Here is a 22,290-nt window from a genome sequence, read left to right on the forward strand (position 1 = left end):
AATAAAACATTATGTATATGTATTCTACATCTATTTTTATAGACTACTGTTGTATCTACGGCCACCTGGGGAGGGGATGTTAACATTTAAACATTAAATATTTATTACGACACAGAGTTATAACGATTAGCGAATCGAACAGACAAATATGGCCAGAGTAACAACATCCAGAATGAGCACTCTCGCTCTGTAAAGCACATTATTTTATGAAGACTGCGCTCAGTCACAATAAAACCCTATTATAACTCTTATATATCTAAGGAAAGTTATTATCTTAAGATTTAAGTAAAATTGAAGTACATGACAAATATGCCACTATTGCAAAACATGTTAAATAAAATGTACGTAAATTTTACATGAAAGAAACTTTGATTATGGTGCTTCATTTTTAATTTCAATCATATTAAAATTGGTAATCAAATAGTAGTCAGCTTTTTATAAGCTATTTGCCAAATTATTGGCCGTTTCCAAATTGTTTGTATATTATATGTATACATATGATGTTGCTACAATACATCAAAGCAAGTAATGTACATACATAGATGTACCAATGTGGGAATTACTATCAGGAGTTATACAGTAATTGTTTATTATATACTGCCTTAATTATAAATGATTCATATTGGCACTATAAACATATTCAAAGTGAAATACTTGTAAATAGTTAAACACTAAGATATTGTGATATCAGGAAAAAAATGGAAGATATCCCCTTTTCATTAAAAATTGTGCCATTGTTTTGTAAATGCCAGCCAGGAAAATGCTTTCGCACAAGCCTACGATACTTTTTAACTTTTAAAACTTCAATCCGTCACAATTGTCAACGATTAATACAGGATCACAAAACTAACATTAATACATTAAATGCAATACAATATTTATCCAATAATGGCTAACACTAGGTATAATTACCGGTTGCAATACATTTACGTACAAACTAGATTACAAATTACTTGTTTCATAATAATCACAACAATATAATTGTGTATAATAAAAACGATACAAGCTGTTTGCCCATCGACTAATACAATAATTTAATTAACTGCCTACTTAACATCCTAAAAGGTGTTTTAACAAAATCGTATATACGTGCTACACGTAAGTCACGTCTGATGGAGCGACAGTTCAGCGTTAAAAAGTTTTCAATGTATCAAAATGTAACTTTTGGTAACGAAAACCACGAATCGAGACAAATCCCAATAGAGAAAGAGGAATACAAAAGTCACTAAAGATAAAAATAACAGTACAAATTCAGACTTACATCAGTCTTGTCTCGAAACCTGACTAAATCCGAGAGAAACATTGTTAAAATCATGTCAATCTAAGTTGATAGTAAACTATGCAAATCAATGTTTACAAAACGTCTATAATTCTAAAATTAAGACAAAATGGAAGATAGCATGAAGTTAGTAAATTCGAAGTTTTACAATAAATTTATAAAAAGTGAAATACAAGTAAGTTTAACTTCCATCTAAAATGTGCTCATAATTAATGTCGCCTCCAAGTTATTGTGTTTCGTGTAAATACTCACATAATAAAACATGAGTCGTAATCGCAGACAATTTAGTTTGTTTCTGACAAACTGTCTCAGAAGCCATGTGTTGGGTTCTAGGCCAGTGTCCTCAATACATTTGAATTGATCTATGAATCCAGATATTAGCGATGAATAGGTTGGTTCATTATCGCAACACGATTCGATTTATCTTTACGACAGAAAGTGTGTGAGTTTGGATTCATTGAGTCGCGATCTACATGTTGTAAGCGATGTATATAGCATCAATTTGATCGGATAAGAAGCCGTCTCGTAGATGCATACGTTGTTTCTCGCCGCGGGAGTTGATTGGCACGACGCCGGGGTCCACTACGACCACGACGCCGACGATCAGGTGATGCTCCTCGAGCACCGTGTTGGTCACCAGCGGGACAAGGTTGAGCGCTTCACTGTCGTTGCCGTCCAACTCAACGACCACCACCAACAAGTTTGTCCAGGTGAAAACGGCGCTGAAATATTAAACAAAATTAGTTTTTAACCATAACTAAGATAATTTAATAATACCGTAATAATAAAAAATATAAATACAATTTTGCCATAAACAATAATTTCATTATTAAAAAACTAATACATACCATTCCGCGATTTTTTTGTGGCATCTCATAACGGAGTTTTCAATATCGATAGGATGGTAACGCATGCCTCGCAACATGATGGTTTCATCGAGAGCCCCCACGACGAACACGGCGTCGTGAGTGTCGTGCGACTCCGACGACCCCATGCCGCTCACACTGCCGCATCCAGACGCAAGAGACTCCGTATCGCTGTCACGAGCCATCATTGACGTATCATCTGACCCGCTACCCGTAGCTGTGCTTATTTCAGTCCTGCGCAAAAAGCCCAAATACCCCGTCCTGGCGTACACCTCCCCTGTATTCCCAGTTACCAATTGAGCGCTGAAGTGATCGGCGTAGTCGCTCTCGTCGCCGTAAATAGTAAAGTACCCGCTCGCGTTGTGGGGTGACTGAACCCAAATTTCACCCAAATGGGAGTCGCCACACTGGCCTTTAGTTTCGGGATTTGCCGTGATAACTTTCATACCGGGCAACAACTTGCCGGACTCCATGAGACACAGTGAGTGGGGGCTGCCTCGTTCGACTAAAGAGACTCTGTCGTTTCGCAGCGCCCGGAGATCAACGTACACCGTAGACGGCTCGGGGCTAGATGCACCCTGGAGGCAGATGGCTATATTCACGCGGCATCCGAAAGACGTGGATACGGCTCTGGGGCTCAGACCAAGAGCTGAGAAAAGTTTTGAGAATGATGTAGTCAGATGCATTCTCGGTCGCTCTTCAGCCACGACCACACAGGTTCTGACGCACGCCAGGTTGATGCCCTTCGATTTCAGCTGATTGACGGAGCTGCCCAATCCCTTTGTACACAATTCCATAACGCCATAGGAGCAAAACGTGTCACGGACTTTGTATTGAGATACGGCGCTTAACCAGAGAGCAGGATTAATCTCAACTTCCGATGGCGGAATAAGGATCGAGTGGTGCCCCGAGTAAATGCTGCTCAGGCACCAGAGGGCGAATCCTAATCCACAGTACGGATCCAAGCAAAGAGCTATATGGCGAGATGGATATAGCTCGCAAGCAATCTTCATGGAGCGGCAAAGGGAGGTAACAGCCGCATGAGACAGTTTGATGCCGGCCAGCATGCCGGTTGTCGACACGCTGAAGTCTAGATAGGCCAACATCTCCGCTGTCGGAGCACGATACAATATCGGCAGTTTCTTCTTAGGCATGTCGTCTGTATCGAGAGTTATAGGCCAAGCTTTGCTATCGAGCACGTTGCTGGCTTCCTTGGATCGCAGCAATTTTATCACAGATTGGTTGGAGAGGACTAACGTTGCCTTGCTCACGTCGACGATCATGCGGACAGTGGGCAGAGTCGTGTGAAGATTCTGAGGGTGAGGTGGGCGAATAGTTACTGGGACTGCGCCCACGTACAGGCAGCCATAGAAGGCGCAAATGAGATCTAATCCCGGCGGGAATATGAGAGCAACGTGGTCACCGGTGTTGACGCGTCCCTTCTCCAAGAGCAAGTTGCCGATTCTTTCGGCTTTCTTGTGTAGTTCAGCGCACGTCAGTGCTTTAGACACGGCTCCCTTTGAATTGAGTAGTGTGAAAATCACGTGGTCCGAAGTGCTTTGAGCGCGCCATCTTAATATCTGCGATATGAACTGATACTGCAAAGAGTAAAAAGATGGAAATTATATTAGATAAAAAAAAATACATTTCTTTTGAGTTTGACTTTGACATGATAAATTACCCACCTTGCGTGCAGCATCAGAATCATCTGTGTACCCCATGTCGCGTCCCTGCGCGGATGCCAAGCGGTTACCCTGAACCAAGTTGCCCACTATCACGGATGCCGGACCCACATCTGAAAAAAAATATAAAGATAGTACAACTAGAGAGGAATCACCACCAGATCTTTCTCTAGGGTAAAGTAGTTCTTACGTTTCTATGGAAACGTGTGAGTTCCGGCTGACTTACATACGTGGCGACTATCTAAAACCTGAGTTGTGTACGGATGTCCATGGCCGGCAGTGGTCAATCATACTTAAATCTTAAACACTAAACTAATCTCACCTGAATGAATCTCCCTCGGCTTGGGCAGATTAGTAACACAAGTGTGCGGGCACATGAGCACATTAGCCGGATGGAGGGTGCCGTCCAAGAAGCGCCGCTTGCACTCGCTGAGGTGTATGCCACCGAGCGGCGTCTTGGGCAAGTAGTTCGGCTGCACCAGCGCCAAGCAGTAGATGCCCACTTGGTGGATTGAGTCCACCGCTTGCAGGACGCGGGACATCCACTGGAAAGACTATAGAGAAAAATTATACTTAGTAAATAAAGTAGGTTTATTTTGATGATGTAGGTGGCATATTTCAGTAAATATTTTTGAACGGTAATTTCGACTAGTAAATTAATATTTTAAAGGTCTACAATAAATTTGCTGTTATGAACTAAAATAATATTATGCCCGTTCCTATCAAGTTGTATGGAGTTTCGTTTAAACTTAGGACTATTTTAATGAAGAGACGATAATAAAGATCCACACTCTATAATATTCTCAAAAGAAATATCTAAAATCTGCATTTAGCTAGCATAGTGGCGCATAAACCTTTTTCACTCAGACAATTAATTCTAAACATTTCTCACCAATTATCTTTAAAAATGACATACTAAGGCTTATATTCTAACTAATAATATTAATGCAAATGTGAGTTTGTTTGCTACACTTTCACGCCTTAACTACATAACTGATTGCCATGAAATTTTATTAATAACGTGTGTATTAGGGTACGTACGTCGGGACGTACGTATGTCGGGATATGTTTTATACACACAAAAATACATATCCCGACAAAAAGTACCGTTTCCGAGGAATAGAAAAAAACCTTGCAAGCCGCGGCTAAAACCTAGTTTCTAACGTACTTCTGTGTTAGTTGTACATACTTCTTCCTCTCCACAGTCGGGCCGCTGCTCGGCCACGATGCAGATCCTCTCGTCGCGCAACACTCGCACGGAGAACACGGCGATGCGGCCGCGGTATATGAACTTCATCGGCTCCACAGCGAGCACGGTCGCGATGATGTCGTCCATGTTGTGCTTGCGGCCAGTCACCGTCATCAGACCGTCGCGGGAGCCGCACACGAACACCAAGCCTGCGGTTGAAGTGTCGTTCATTGTGTTATTATGTACATTGATATTTTATCGTTTTTACTTGCCGTATTGTCGAAAAATATTTAAAAATGCAAAATAGGCTAAAAAAACATGTAGACTTTTTGTTAAAATTTCATAGAGGCCCCTTAAAATTTTAGAGATATGAGAAATGGGGTATAAACACCGAAATTCCCGTCTCAGATTAGTGCCTTAAATTAAGATTCTTAGGAGAAAATAAGGATAAAAATAAAAAAGGTCCTTGTTTTTTTCTTACTCGACCTATATTATATTAAGGCGCTAAATTAAAATTTTGATTTAGGTCCAATTTTACTAAAACAATAGGAACTTACTAACATTTGATGAACTATGTTTTACAATAAGGCCAATTTTGTGTACTCTTTTCCCTTCTATGGTCTGTCACGTAATACGAACTCACCACCAGGCCCCAAGAACCCAAGGAGCCCGCTGCGTACATAGTGCTCCTCTCCTATCGCCTCGCCGTCGGCGTCCAACGGGCGCACTTTAAACACGGTGTTAGTGAGCCCCGCGAGGCCCCAGTACCCGGAACCAGTAGCCCCGGAGAGCACACAGATCTCTCCAACCTCGTCGGTCTTGCAGAGGAAAGCCGGACCCTCCATCTTGACCACTACTATGACGCCTGTTGAAAATAATTAAAATATTATTATCATATTATAATATTATGGAATTTTAAATCAATGATCTTGATCTGGAAGATTCACATGAGAAATATACTTGTCTCATAACATAAGAACATGGCTTAAATATGTTATCGTTTATACGAATAAGGCCTTGTTTTATAAACTTATTAAAGCAACTTGTGGATAGGTTATGAGGTAATAATGAGCAAGTAGTGCAACATGGCTGTGGTCATATAAAAAATATATAACATGTTCGTAACATAGTGTGCGCACGAGCGCGTTCTTAGCATCCACGCGCAACACAATGTCATCGATTCGCTTTTCGATTTGCAGCACGCCGCGGCCCGCCGATGAGCCGCCGCGGTCCGCGCGCCTCACGCACACCGTCACCTTAGTCACACTGTACTACTATATGGTCGTCCTATGCCGCGGCGTGACTTCGCCGCGTGGCGCAGGGTTTTCGGGCCTCGAGGGATCCCTCCTTACCCGGGCAATCTCCTCAGTGGGTACACTGCCCACCGGTGTTGTGACCTGCCGTGAGGCAGCGGTGCAGCGTTCGTTCCTCTATGTGAGCTGAGTCACACTGTAGTGTCGTTGGATAGCAACAGTACTCACACGAGGGCATGACCTGGCCGCAGTCCTGCAGCGTGAGCGAGGTGAGCGAGTTCTCGGCGTCGACGCGCACCACGCCGTACGAGAGGCCCGACATGGACAGCACGCCGCGGCCCGCCGACGAGCCGCCGCGGCCCGCGCGCCGCACGCACACCGTCATCGACTCGCTGCTACACGCGCACGGACAGATCGCGTCGCCGCGTACACCTGCACAATAACACAATTTATTTATTTATTTGTCTTGAAGGTGGTAGAACCCTCTCTCGGCGGCACCACCGTCACATCTTTTTTCCCAATTAGAGTAGCGTTAAACACTGCTGTGTTCTGGTTCGAAGGGTGTGGCAAGGGAGACACAATTTTCCGATTAAAAATGTATGGGTCTTTTTTAAACTGTCACATTTCGACCACCGTGCCTTATTTATTTTAAACGGTTGTACATACTTATATAACATTCCTTGTCCTACTTATACAACAGCAAAGTATCAATTCATTCAATATCACAATATAAGTCCTAAACGATGTAAGAATAACACGTTACATAAACATCCAATACATTTCCTCGTGTTCAATATTGCTTTTAACTAAGGGGTTTCAATACGTCGGCGCCTCAATTGAAAACACTATTTTCTGAAATGACTTTTATGAAGCTGAATATTATGAAGTGGAATAGATTGCTTGAAGTATTTCTTTGATTGGAAATAATTTTCAATTTGACGAGCTATTTATTGAAGAATAGATTTCACAGCTTTAATTAATTCAGCTTTAAAATTAGCTTTAAACTAAGCTTTAACCACATATAAGTAGATTATTGACCTACCCGAGAAAAGGTCTATGTATTCTATAAAATTTACATTATATATAAAAAAAAAACTTTTTACAATGTAAATTACTATTTAAATGATAAATCCGCATGGTATTACACCTCCAGTTCCCCCACAAATAATTAATTACATGTACCACTATGTAAAATTGATGTATTTTGAATAAATGAGATTTTAATTTGAATTAAGATGTATCGAATACTCACACATAATAGAGGTACGAGGGTGCGTTTTTAAGTTCGCGGAATGAGGGACAAGGAAGGAAAATAAAATGTCAAAATTATTTTTCTTTTTCTACATATTCTCCTGCAAGACGAATACATTTTTAAGATCTTTGTATTAACTTATTTAAACCCTCATAAAAAATGTTTCGTCCTTGTCGGAAAAATTGCGCCCTTAACTTCTTCGTCTGTAGAAAATTTATTTCCACGAAGCTCTTTTTTCATTTTTGGAAAGAGATAATAATCGCTGGGAGCCAGGTCTGGCCTATAGGGTGGGTGATTTAAAATATCAAAGCTCACCTTATGCAGGGCAGCCAGTGCAATACGGCTTTTGTGTACGGGCGCATTGTCGTGCAACAGCAGGACACCTCTGGTTGATTTTCCCCGCCTTTTTTCTTTGATGGCTTCTTTTAACCGCTCCAGGATAGTTGCGTAATATTCTCCGGTTATAGAGACACCTTTATCTTTATAATCTATTAACAAAATTCCTTCTGAATCCCAAAAGACTGTCGCCATGAATTTTCCGGCCGATTGTGACACCTTAAACCTTTTAGGAGGTGCTGTACCCTTTTTATTCCACTGCATGAAGTCTTGTTTAGACTCAGGTTCATAATGGTGAACCCAAGTTTCATCTCAAGTAACAATTCGATTCAATACAATATCTTTATCTTCTCCACAGAGGTCCAAAAACGCACGGGAACATTCAACGCGCTGTTGTTTTTGAGGCGGCGTGAGCATTCTCGGCACCCACCGCGCGCTGACCTTAATCATGCCAAGATGGTCATGCAGAAATTTAAAAATGCTTGTATCCGATACTCCAACCATTTCTGCAAGCTGTTCCTTCTTTAGCCGAGCATCTTCCAGTACTAATTTTTCGACTTTCGCCATCGTTTCCGGAGTGGTCACCTCAACAGACCGTCTGGGTCGTGGGTCGTCTTCAAGTGAATCCCTGCCTAGCTTAAAAAGGTTGTTCCACTTGTAAACCATCGTTTTTCCAGGGCAAGAGTCCCCGTAAACCGATGACATCTTTTCCATTATGATTTGCACAGACTTTCCTTGCTTGGTAAGGAACTTTATAACGGCGCGATGCTCGATTTTCTCCATACTTTAATTTTTTTTCCGGATTGAGTTGTTTAATTGTCGATAGTTTTAAAACTAATGATGCAATTGTGATAAAACTTTATATTTATACTATTTATGAGTCACTTAACACGTACCGCCCTTAACAAGCCCGCTATCATCCCTCCAACCCCGCCATTCCGCGGACTTAAAAACGCGCCCTCGTATATTAAAATGACCGATACTTAAAAAAGATTTATTAGACACTTTCACAAACAATAAAACTGTGGGTCCAGTCCATAATACTAGATACACAATCAGCGACAAAAAACGGTCTCACGAAAAGAGCGCCCAATTAAACATTTGGGCGCGCTTTTAGGTTAGTAGTGTTTGAACGCTCCGACAGTAAACATGCCTCAGTGTTCGTTTAAAAATTGCACATCTAGGACGTTAAAAAAGGTTGGAATATCGTATTTTCGGTATATATTCATATTATAGGTATGTAATTGCTATTACCCTGTTTTAAATACTGACATTTCGTTCGTAAATAATTAATTTTTAAGTTTTTGAAATTATCATAGCAAGTTTACCTTACTTTGGCCATTACTCACCTTTGCTTTGGAATACTGATAGAAACTGGTCGCAGGACGACAGAGACCACGGGTTGGCGCCATCCGCCACGAGCAGCATCCGCAGCGAGCTCAGCGAGATCTCCTTGTGGTCGCGAGTGGCCAGCAGGCCCCAGTGGAGGTCGCGGGACTTCACTATGGCCACCGACGCCCTGGTGAATACCAAGTGTTACAGTCATATCCCAGTATAGATAACATAATCACTGATTATTGATAATGTATGTCACTAACGTCAGTAGGATAATAAATAACTATGGTTTTCATTGTTGTTGTTTCATTGTTATTTTCATTTTTTTAGTTTTGGATTATTCATTCTTGCTTTGAAATGTCAATACCAAGTCACATCACACCGATTCATGTATACTTGCATTGGTAATTTACGCCAGTTTTAAATACGGAAAAGTATTTTTATATTTTTAGAATATTCAGTCTTGCTTTGAGCTATGAAATGTCATCTGATTTTTGCAATGGCTCTTGTAAAGGAAGTGTGATAATTTAGTCGATAAAGTTGCATTAATGTACATGTTGATGACTATGGAAGAATATATTGTAACTTAAATAGGTGTAAAATTATCTGTGCAAAAATAAAATATTGGAATATATTTAGTCAACTAAAACTACAACCTGAACATATTTTCTATAAACAAAACCTCATCCAAATTGGATGAGTAGTTTTTGAGAACATCGCGGACATACATAATATATATACGTCCATACATACACAGAGAACCTCCTTTTTGAAGTCTATTAATAATAAGAGATTGATTTCAAAGTATAGTCCGCGTAAAACTGCTAGTCCGCTCTGAATATAGAAATGAATCGCGTCGTAATTGTATGACTACACCTGTTCGGAACAACTTCAGAGCGGACAAGCAGTTTGGAGCGGAGTAACTACATAACAACGGGCTTCATGTGACGATGTATTTGTAGTTTCACCTCGGACGGATTGTATACGATACCAATCATTTAACTACGATGCAGTAAACACAATATTGAATTATTGGAGTTGGTATGTTCTTATTATAACAATACAATTGTTATCGTAGTGAGTTGCGTTGTGACTTGAAACTAAACTTGAAACAAAGCCCACGCCTAATAAATACATCGCTACTGTCAGCTTGCAAGTGACTAACCGCAGTGGGGCACGTTGACTAACGAACAAAATAAACTGCTAATGTTACACATATTTTGTAGATACTTTTTTCCTGAGTGTAATGTTTTACGCATATTTGTCTCATTCTTTCGCACGCTCTACAGTCCAAACGACTTGAAGGATTTTAATATATGAGGTGTTGTTTCTTGATTATTTTTAATTGCAATGGCATAGACTAAATTAGTTCCCTTTTCAGTTACTTTTAATTAAGAGTTTACGTTTTTACGAATTCAAAATATTACCAATTAGGAGTCTATTTGGCGTGTTCGTCTACGGCTGTGCACGTTCAACAAACGTACGCACTATAAAATAATTACGCCTATCTAAGTACTAAGAAATCGAGTCGCAACTTGCCGGCAACCACAGCTATGTGGTTTGTGCTATAATTTGTCATCTATTCACATACTTTATTTTCAGTTTCCTTAATATAAAATTTGCCACATTATTAACGTAAGCTTTTATTTAACTCGTGTGCTAAAACGATGGATTGAGATGAATACCGGAAACCAAACGAGGATTTATAAAGATTATGTAGGCGTTGTTTCCGTTCATTATCAAAATAGTTCAATAATATCATATTATCGTCATCGAAATTAAATATATATTCCAAATATCAGCTTATTAGGTTACAGGAAGTTCGGTTAATGGAAATACACAGTTAGTAAATATTTTCAAGATTTGACCAACACAGAGTAAATTAATAAAAATCTCACAAAATCCATCTTCACTTCAATAACAAAACCCTACATTATTTTCAATAAAATGATGTCATAGCGTCAAACCATAACGTGAATAAACAGACTATATAAAGGTATATAACTCCATTTCGTTTCGTCTTGGCATAGTTTATAGTGGCTATTGTGTGACGAGTTTCCTCTCGCGGTTCCGCCTGCTGCGCCCGTGTGAACGCGGTTTCAATTTTTACGAAACTCGTAAATATTTTCGGGGTAACGTCCGTTGTAAAATTAGCGCGAATAAACAGACGGAATAAAAACGGGGTTTTTATGTTTGTGGCTTGGATAAGATGACAGTTTTCTAAACACATTTAAGCAACTGATTGATTTCGACAGAAATTGAATGTTGAAAGAGTGTTAATTATAAGCTGTAGGAAGTCATTGAGACGGGCTTAGTCTAAATTTTCAATTACCGGTAATGGAGGTGAATAAGTGTGTATGGCCAAAAATTTTAACATGGGTATTTTTATGTCATTATTGCAGGATAAACAAATAAATAAATGCCTATAAATTATTCTTGCAAAGCAGCGATGTACAGACGCATATGAACAAATAGGTACACCACCGCAACAAATATACGTATACAAAACAAATCTTACCTGTACTTAGTGATCATGTGCATCCATGACGCGGGGCTGACCTTCATGAGCGCGTACGGTATGAATATGACGTGCATCCCGTTGAGCACGCTCGCGAGCACCGCGTGCCACAGCCCCGTCTCCCGCTTGAAGTCCAACACGCACACCATGTGCTCGCCCTCCGTGTAGTTGCATGCCACCGAGAGCATGCGGCAGTGCGCCAACATCGAACCCCTGCGAAATATTCCCGTGTAACGTTGAGGTATGCAATATGCAATACAAAATCATTATTGCGATCCCATGCTGGTCGAACGTCAATTTTAAAGTACCTATCTCAGAAACTGATAATCCCCCATAGAACTCGATACTCGCCTTAAGCTCACCATAGATTCTGATAATTCGCCCTATCCCATACGCTATAGAACTCGACACTTCCACAACGGGCTAAGAATACTTTATTTAGGATATTTAAATTACTAATGAACAGCAACATAAAATGAAAATAACCCAGGTTAAAAGTGTCTATAATAAAAACATCGATAATGTTTTGAGAATAAATTCATAATAAATAAGACGCTTGAGAACCCGACATGCCACAACTCCTTCTGGCGTTTTAAGTATATATCTTTAAGATATTTATTTGAAAAGTGGTAGAATACGCATAGTTCGACTGAGAAGGTACCACCGCCATACTCATTTCTATCGTCACAGTATAAGGATATTGATAGGATTTTGCTGTGCTATCGTGTTGTAATTTTGAATTTCGTTGATTGTAGTCAGGCGGAATTCACACCTATGTTGGTGTGAATTCTGGCTGACTTACATATGAGCCGAGCATCTCTATATATAGTTCTATATGGAGTTGAACTGAGTTGATTACAGATGTCCATGTGCGGCAGTGACCAATTACTATAGGTGTACTGAATTGCCTACTTAAATCTTATAAAACATATGTATGAACTTGACAAAATTCCCTATTGCGAAGACATGCTGTGAGTTTGACATCACTTTAAGGTATTTCTATGTGCAAGGGCGATCCAATAACCCTGTTGCAATCCCAATGCTGGCGAAATGTCACAATTTTAGGTTATCTCTATGCATGAACTCAACACAATAATCCCATTGCGATCCTGTGCCTGCAAAACGTTTAAGGTATTTCCAACCGCTAGACTCGGCACAATAACCCAGGCTATTTCAATGCTGGCAAAATATCACAATTCAAGCTATGCATGAACTCTACACAATAATTCTATTTCTATATTAAAACTGGCAAAATGTCACCACTTCAAAGTATCTTTATGCACGAACTCGACACAATAACCCCATTTTGCGAGGGTCTCAATTAAGCGAGCGTTGAATGCCCTATTTAGGATGTTAAACTTACTAACAACAATACAAATACAAACTGAAAATAATCCACCAAGTCTTAATTCACTGGTAATAATAACATCGTCAATGATTTTGTGGTTTCATTTTAAAATATATATTAAGGAACCTAAATCATAAACATTGCCGTTTTCTGCGGTGCTGTTTTGGATATAAATCAATACTACATAAGGTAAATTATGTGGTTCCGTTATCACATAGAATGAATTTATATAATAAAATGTTATGAAACGATCAAACGATTGCTGATCGGTACTTTCATTGCGTATTTTTATGGTCTGGTTCAAAAGGCAATTCTGAAAATAAAACAGCTCTTTCAAACATATTTCGTTCTGTCTTTAGATTTGTTAAATATAGAAATTATATGGGCGTATTTGAGTATTCAAGGGAAAATTGTATAAAGAGAGAGCAATATTCAACGGGAAGAGTATGGCTTCTTAGGGTGCCATCGGGGTCATGTTACAAACTAGCACGTAATAGGACTAGGTGGTACATGTATGATGTACCACACGTTTTAAATCCAAACACCTACGCTAATCGACTTAATTCTGAATAGACTGCATCGCTTAATTAAACAAAGCAATATTACACGCCCCCTTGCTATTCGATGCAGTACTACGTCGAACACAGACAACACAGATTAATAGGATTCTACAGTACTCTAACATCAAACAACGACATCTATCCGAACTTGTCGTTAAACTATTATAATAAACGTCGAACGGAACTAGGCGGGAAGTGAAAGCATCCGCCGTCCACCTTCCGGTAGATGTCTGATCGTAGCCAGCTCGCTGCAGCCGCCACTACACGCCACGAGATGGCACTGACATTCAGGTGAAATGCAATGAAAGTTTCAGCCGAGTATAATTGAAAAGTTTTGTAAACAAAGTTATCGCGGGTTCCTGTCACCGGGATACGGTGTATTTAGTTTAGGTGGTGTTTCTGGAGGTTTTGTGCTTAATAATATTCGCCGCTGTGCGGTTTTATAAAGTCGGATGCAATTTAACATTTAACTTCACGTAAAATATTTTATACGAACGAACCTTCATTTTCAGTTTAACACGTGTAAAAGTTTCAGTTCGTGTTAGATTTGAAAAGGGTATTCGACGTACGTTCATTTTGCGTTTCGCATGTATTCAAACAACACGTTCGGTCTAACTTTTCAAAACGGACATGATGTTCCGTTTTTGCAATAGGCAACTAAAACTAGATCAGTTCCAGAGAGAGTTTAACAAACAAAATGGCTGAGTGTATATTTATTTAGTTTCTATTTTGCATGTGTATTTTAAAATTATTTAGAATGTACGAATATGAAAAAGATGAATTTTCTGAAACTCATTTCATGCTAGGCGCGTGTCCTTCCCTACAAGCGTAGGAGGACTAGGTCTAATAAAATGTATTATGCAAAAATTTCTATAACCATCACTGATTTGTTCATTAGATATTAAAAATGGATATTGAACTTATTTACAAAATTAAAGCAGGCGAAATTATTGGAATCCACTAATTTCTGCTCACATTTAATTTAGTTGGTATTTCACAACACTAATTCGCATATTAGATGTTTTGTGTGTGGGAATTAGTTCAAAAAGTGGTCTACGTCTTTCCGAGAACAATATTATTGTAATTGGGCCAGTCGTTACGTGAGGAATGCACAAACAAACCGGCAAACAAAGAAATAAATATAATTATTTTACAAATATTCCCAGCGCAGCTCAGGGAATTACTTGTATTTTTAGAAATCAGTGATAAATTATTCAATCTCTTTTGTATATGGTTTCGTCCCCTCCCACTCCTCCCGTGTCGCCTCCTACGGGAGCCGACTACGGTATTAAATCCAAAAGATGGGTAGCAGACTTTTAATGAGAAATTATTTTTTTCACGGTCACCCACACTTACAATCACGGACTTTGCAAAAGCTTATAAAGAAGGCCTATGTTTAGCAGCGAGTTTCTAAAGACTGATCGAATTATATGATATTACGAATAAATTCTACAATAAAATGGACTGTATTTTATTAACTGGATTGAAAAGCCCAGCAACTTTTAACGAGGTTTCCGATTCCACGATATTGAGTTATATAAAACCTCCTACTCGTAAAACATATTTTACAATCATTTGGGAAATAGGTGTCCACTTGTCTACCTGTATTCCAATATTAATTGCCAATCTGATAATGTTCATACAAATTATTGGAATCTATTTTGATTATAAATCCGGATTAATGCAGTCATTCACTTTATATTTAGACGCATTTCATCTCGTTTCGTGCTCAGTAAGCTCTAATTTAATTCGACAAGTTCGCTTTCCATATAAATTCGAGTATAGTCAAAGAACACGTGATTTTCCTCGTATTGTATTATTCCTTCTAATGCAAACAGCTGTTTTAGAATTTACGAGAATAACAAATAGAGACAGAAAACAGGATATTAAATCTAGCAGATCTCTCGAGTCGTTCGTGCTGAAATAATGTCAAGTTCTCGAGTAACGCTATATCTGTGCAAAATGGGAAACGCGGGGCATAATTACGAAAAATAAATAGCTTAATCACGTAAACGCGGAAATGAAATAATTTACCGTTTTTCTTTAAAATGCGCGCAGCGAACGACAAAAAAATGCAGTACATAATTTAATAAAAGTTAAATGCACCTAAAGCATACTCGTAACTTGTAACATCAATCAAAGGCTCATTCACTGGGAAGGCATTTAATCGGGTCTAGCTCGGTTTTCGCAACTCAGCCACCAGTCACTAGACAATTTGTAATTTAAATGTAATGCAAACTGCATCATAAGCTCGAGAATAAACAGTATGAAATCACGATGTCGCCGAATATTTTAGGTTCGCCTTTGACCTAGGGCGTAATAACTGAGAGTGAATAACATTAATGAAATAAATTTTATGAAAGTTCCGCCTTATAAGAGTAGTGTTAATTTGCTGTGTTGTGGTTCCAGAGTGTGGTAAAGGAGATACACTTATATGAGGCGTTCCAACTTAGTTCTCAGGAGTGAGATGTTTACACAGACTTGTTGAGCGAGAATATTACAATTTCGCTCTTGCTCTTGGTATGATATGCAAAAACAAAATAAAAAACATATACCTATATCTGAAAGATTTTAGTCGCAGGGAACTTAGTCATTAGCGGTACAACGATGCACTAATCAAACCGATATTAAAAAGAAAACAACTTAGTCCTCAGGGGCAGTCACGCGTCCATGACCGAACTCAGGTAGGAGTCTAATGCTTTCTGGTGTTGATTACATATATTTGTAGGCGGTTGCCACTAACCATCACATAAACTGCACGCTTGTATTTTACTTCTATAGATAATGTAAGAAAAAAATGTTTCGTCATGAGTGTAGAGAATCAAAATGGACGGTTAGAAAACTTGTAACGTGAGAATGTACCACAACCCCAACCCCATTGGAACCCTTATCAAGATAATAATTGTTTGAACAAACTGGAAATACCCCAACGAAAGATAAAAAGGGACTGTAAACTAAATAAAACAAAAATTAAAAAGACAAGGATTGTACGAGTATTATCGTACTCTCCCTGTAAGTGAGAGTTAATTCACACGCCGATTGTTAATTTCATTTTTAGGGTTCCGTACTCAAAGGGAAAAATCGAACCCTATTTCTAAGCCTCCACTGTCTGGTCGTGTGTCACAGGACTCTATCTTTTGAACGGTAATAGATAACACTTGAAACTTTTACAGATTATTTATAACCGTGTCTGCTTTAAGAACAAACATTAAAAATAAAAAACGCTTGAAAGTAAATGGGGATCACCATACAATAAACCGCTATTTTTCGGCGTTTTTCGCTTTATCTATTGAACGCTTTATCTATTAATAGACGAAAAGTTAAAACTTTCAAATTGCATTTTCTTTTATGGCGGCTATAATAACAAATGCCAAAAAAAAATTGATGATACAGAACCCTCCTTGTTCGACTCATATTTGAACAATTTTTCAAATGTGGAGAGCTCTCCAGGAGTCTTAAAGTAGCGAATCCAGTGTATCTATTTTTAACATCACAACAGAGTTTGTATAATAATTTTTCGAAGCGAAATAAGTGCGTACTCTACCAACTTTAACTTTAAAAAGAGAAACGCTCGGTAACTTTTATTTGTTTACGAATTTAGTTATCACTCCACCAATAAGTACCTACGACATATGTCGTTAATACATTACTGTCCGAGGAAACGGTTTAGGACATTGTCCACCACGTTGACCAAGTACGAACTAGAATACTACATTTCACTCAATTCTAAGAAAAAAAATGAGATCAATTAAAATAGACATTAAGAAAAAACTTGAAAAATCTGAGATGCATACCTGGAATATGACCCTCGGTACACTGATAGAGTTACTGTGTTACAATTACTAGACTGTCACTTACTATAATCAGTGTATCTTACTATAGTCACCCAGTAGCATCAGCGATGTTCCCGCTACTGCAGCTATGTACCCGCGGGCGAGAGCAGGCAGCGGACGGATGCCGGGGGGATCCCGCGCTGTCATTGTCCCGCTAATACCTACAATTTGCTCTTGCGACTCACGATGCGACTACTATATTCAGAGCGGACTAGCAGTTTGGCGCGGTACCTTTTTTTTTCTTCTCGAGGGGGAAACCTTCAAAAGGTACCCGACGACGTGGGAGCGACGCCGGGTTATGTGGGATTTTTACCGCACTAAAACGCCCCCGGTGGCCGTCCTCAACGCTTGTTGGAGAACTCCGGGATCTCCGACGGAACACAACCGAAGCCCTCCAAGCGCTATGCCCCGCTCGGGCTCTACCCTGGGGGAGCAGTTTTCGCTCCTCCCACACCATGTAGTGTTTACGACGGTATGCGACCACACATACCGCCATCCTTCCCGGTTTCGCTTGCTAGACGGTTCGAGCTCCCACTCTTGCCGCCCGCAACCGGAAGCCCCCATTTAGTCGCCTCCTACGACAGGCAGGGGATACCGTAGCCCTATTCTAGTCCCGGAACTACAGGGACATTGGCGCGGTACCTACCTACAACCTACATAGTACGAGCACATACAACATACCTGGTAACAATAACCCCCATAGCGGAGCCGTCAGCGGCGGACGTGTGTTCGATGTGCGCGGGCGCGTCCTCCGCGGGGCGCGGCGGCGGGATCCAGTCGCGCGGCGGCCGGGGCAGCTTCTCCGTGGACACCCATTGCAGCGACGGCCAACCACGGAAAGACACCACGTCGCCTGACGACGTCTTCGGAAGACCTAGAGGAAATCGTAACTTCATATAGTACTTCTGCAAGGATGCAAAGAATATATAGATATATTCTTTATTGCACACTTCAATAAATCATAAATCATAACAATAATAGGTATAGTCCGTAAAACTGCTAGTCCGCTCAGAATATAGAAATAAATCGCGTCGCCATAGCGAATTGTTTGACTACACTTGCTAGGAACAACTTCAGAGCGGACTAGCAGTTTGGCGCGGACTCTACTTTATTACAGACTGAAGTTTTTGAAAGAAAGAAAGAGGTTTTTTTTTTAAATGAAATAGCGATATGATAAAAGAGATATGATGGTAATTTTCTGTGATTATGGTGAACGTCGAATAGTGACGTCTGTGAAAAAAAGGTATGATGATAAGTTTACTTCCGTGCATGAAAATCTGTGATCAACCCCACATAAAATAATGGTCCTACCAGAGGGCGGCCATAAGCTTGCAACCCCTGAGGATCAGGAGTTGTTATTAAAACTGTTCTTAGACAATAATAGGTGTGACGGTATTACCTCCGGTACTAGCTACTACCATCAAAAACACAACCCAGAGGTAAATAAACGGTCACTGTCGTCCATAGTCATCTGTCATCAACTCTATATACAACAGGTCTACTTCAAGCCGACTACAGATGCGTTGCGACTCCTGAGGGCTAAGATGGTCGCCTAAGTAAGTTGACATCCACCAGATACATAAAACGTAGTCACTATTCTTAAGATAAGAGGCTTCGTATAGCTAACCTAACCTAACACCACTCTGCAGTCAAAGTGTAAAGCACGTCCTTACTCAAAAACTTCTACTTGTTTACACAATTTCTAGCATTAATAAAAATCTGTTAAATTGAATACATTGTTACCTCTCTGATATTTTTATTGAACACGTTGTAAAAGTTTAACATTTTTATTTCTACATAACTCTCGCCATTATTTAGTTCGGAATTTTAGACAGTTATTTTTTCACAATAATATCCATCAAAACGGAACAGTGTTCCTAACTACATAACTGATAAATAAACGGAAGTTGGTCAGAAACGAAACGCGAAAATGTATGGTTATATTGTGAGATAATTGTTCGAGCAATTTTGAAACACGGTAACTATTCCTGGCTGTATTTTGATGAAGCTCGTTTTCATGTTAACCAATTTGATACTTGATACTCAATTAATTGTATGCCTAATTATAATAATGGTAACTTAGAATATCTAATTATGGTATTATGGTATAATAAGTATATAACTTAGAATATTCGAACATAATAAGCACTAACCTAGGTAGGTATAATTAAAGATAGATTCAACATAATTAGCCACACCTTTATGTATGGATGTATTCTTTATCAGGGTATTTACCTTTCAAGCAGGCGTCCGAAGTGAGAGCATATTGGATGCCGCAGGAGCCGAGCAAGAACCCGACTTGTTGGAGACCAGCATCACGTCTGGTCAAGGGAACCTCTATGGGCACCGGCACCACACACGCTTGCAGACAGCCGTAGAACGCACACATGAAGTTTATCGGATCATTGTTGGGGTACACTAGGGCGACCCGATCGCCGGGCTTTATCGAGTTATCGCCCGTGAGAGGCCCGCCGCTGCTCGCCTTTGTTGTGAACGTCTTGTTCAGTAATGCGTACGATATCTTCATCGAGCGGCTGAGGAGCTTACCTGTTTCAGATATCAAACTTTTGTCAATACTTTTCAACAAAAACGCTACAATGATTTTCAGTAGGTATTCAATTTTTACTCTTTTCTAATCTGTAAGAACTATTAGAGAAGAGGACGTAAGAGTTTGTAAAATGGAGAGAACATTAAACAATTTGTGTCCTTATTGAAACAATAACTTACACCTAAATACAAGGGAGGATATGAGCTAAATTTTAAACTTGTAACATAAAGTCCCATGTTAACTTTAATCATAAATATGCAAGTGCTTCGGAAGGACTTACCGTAAGTTAGGGAATTACTGAGTTTCCCATTCGGGTCGAGTACGGTGGCCACGTTCGCTTTGAACGAGGCGGTTCCGTATCTCTGTAGGGCCGCTTCGAGGATCCTCGGCAAGCCGGATGGTACGACCAGCTGTTCACCGACCGCCGGCGTCATGGTACCGCCCTCGGGCTTAGGCGCGTTCGGGTCTTTCGGATTCGCGGCTATCTCCAGCTCTATGTCGTCGTCCTCGTAGAATTCGGGCAGGGGCCGGCGTTTTGGCCGCTTTAGAGTATTTAAAAGTTGCTGAATTTTGGCTGACACCTGAGGGGATAGGAAGGAGAGGGCGCCCATGTGATATGTGGCTGTTCGATCATAATTAAATTTAAAAATTATACGCAACTAAAAATGCACATATTATAATTTCATGCGATGTAATTAACACAAAATATCGCATCTTTAGAATTACAATCAAGTAAGCGCATATCGTGCACTCCAGAAAAATGTTTTCGAATCGGGCATCCTGCCTAGAATTCCGTTTCAATTCGAAATTGAAACTTCCACCCAGCGGAATTTACGGTAATTAAACGAGAGGCAATGTTGCAATGGATATATTGGCATTTTTTTTAATGTAGTTTATACAGAAGATAGATTAACGATTTTTACAGGATTTCATTTAACTGCTAGTTCGTATGTATGTGCAAGATAATATTCCAACTGAATATTAAACCAGTCAACCCCAATCGATTGAGTTGAAATTTGGCATACACATTTGTTTTGAGTGACAGTGCAAGACTAGCTTAGTGACGTTATTCTAAATCCAATATGGCAGACACCCCAAGACGGCTGTCCAATTATTTTATGCACGCCAACGGTAGGAGTATCAAATCAAAGGGTTTTCAAGGAAGAATACGAAAAAACATAATGACATTACTATAAAAATACTTTTTTTAACATTTCTTTAATAAACATTTAGTAGCACTTACATTACAAAAAATATCGCGGAATTGAGACTTTATACTATGCATAATGATACGATACTCGGTACTCACGATATGCGGGTTTTTTACAAATATCGACAATAAAAAAAATAAAATAAAATTACATTGTAATTCTAAAGTTGCGATAAGTCGTTTATCGAATGACATAAGCTCTGTAAGCGTGTGTACATTGTGTTTAATAAGTTAATTACCTTCCACCTGCCGGTGCCCGTGCCGGTGTCCTCGGGCTGCGCGTAGCACTGCACGCGGTCCGCCACGAGAGCCCCGCCGCGGGTCCGCGCCCCAGACGTGTGTGTCACGTCGGGTTGGACATCTATATATTTTAACGTGTTTTTAAAAATGCTAAAGCTTCTAAAATAAAAAAGTAAGGAAAACAAACCACTCAAAGAAAAATCGCGAGCTGGTATCGAAAATTATAAATGTCATATATAAAAAGATTTTTTGTGAATCAGCAAAGGATTCTTAGACCAATTGTAATTTGAATTGAAAATGTGTTTTAAAAAAAATGTTCATAAACGCCCGACGACATCCTACAATATAAACACATGAAATTTGTTGCACATAATACCTAGATTCTAACAAAATGTGTTATTAAGAAAAGGGCTTCAATCAAAACGACTCTCCATCAATCTTAAAACAATAATAATGAAATAAATTTCATAGATTAAATTACATTCGCTTGATTTTCGTATCGTATAAAACTTTTGGACGTTCCAACAACTGGAAGTTTGACCTAAACTTGAAAAGTTTTAGTTCGGCCCGCTTCGCTTTTGTATTAGTTATCTGACCAATTACGACTTCGACGAACGATTGATATTGAGTCCGAACGGAACTAATTACTCCCAAATATAAACTAAAAAGGTAATTTAAGAGTCGACTATTATTACAGCTCTATTAATATTTATCTCACAAAGGATATCGCGCGTTCGCTAAATTCATTAATTTCCCTGTGACTGGGTCTTTTGTGTTGCTGAATAGGTATTATTCCCTTGCCAATATCCCGCAATAGTGGAAAACTCGATTAATTTATATC

At 39.5% G+C, this 22,290-nt stretch overlaps 1 protein-coding gene across 5 annotated transcripts in view; it reads right to left on the reverse strand.

Moving 5' to 3' along the window:
* Window positions 1–682: 682 nt before the first annotated feature.
* DIP2 (disco-interacting protein 2) overlaps window positions 683–22,290 on the reverse strand; it is an 86,482-nt gene continuing 64,874 nt past the window's right edge. For all 5 annotated transcript variants that reach the window (XM_073074711.1, XM_073074710.1, XM_073074708.1 and 2 more), the window contains 13 exons: window positions 21,449–21,570; window positions 20,280–20,580; window positions 19,687–19,998; window positions 18,133–18,325; window positions 11,711–11,923; window positions 9,207–9,376; window positions 6,498–6,701; window positions 5,660–5,881; window positions 5,017–5,225; window positions 4,150–4,381; window positions 3,831–3,940; window positions 2,128–3,743; window positions 683–2,001 (listed from right to left, as the gene is read on the reverse strand). In XM_073074711.1, coding sequence (XP_072930812.1) covers window positions 1,749–2,001; window positions 2,128–3,743; window positions 3,831–3,940; window positions 4,150–4,381; window positions 5,017–5,225; window positions 5,660–5,881; window positions 6,498–6,701; window positions 9,207–9,376; window positions 11,711–11,923; window positions 18,133–18,325; window positions 19,687–19,998; window positions 20,280–20,580; window positions 21,449–21,570 — 4,157 coding nt within the window. In that variant the 3' untranslated portion in view covers window positions 683–1,748. The remainder of the gene's footprint in view (window positions 2,002–2,127; window positions 3,744–3,830; window positions 3,941–4,149; window positions 4,382–5,016; window positions 5,226–5,659; window positions 5,882–6,497; window positions 6,702–9,206; window positions 9,377–11,710; window positions 11,924–18,132; window positions 18,326–19,686; window positions 19,999–20,279; window positions 20,581–21,448; window positions 21,571–22,290) is intronic.

This window comes from Epargyreus clarus, unplaced genomic scaffold (assembly GCF_041222505.1).
Source record: "Epargyreus clarus isolate Ecla_fem2 unplaced genomic scaffold, WU_Ecla_fem_2.2 ptg000007l, whole genome shotgun sequence".
NCBI lineage: Eukaryota > Metazoa > Arthropoda > Insecta > Lepidoptera > Hesperiidae > Epargyreus > Epargyreus clarus.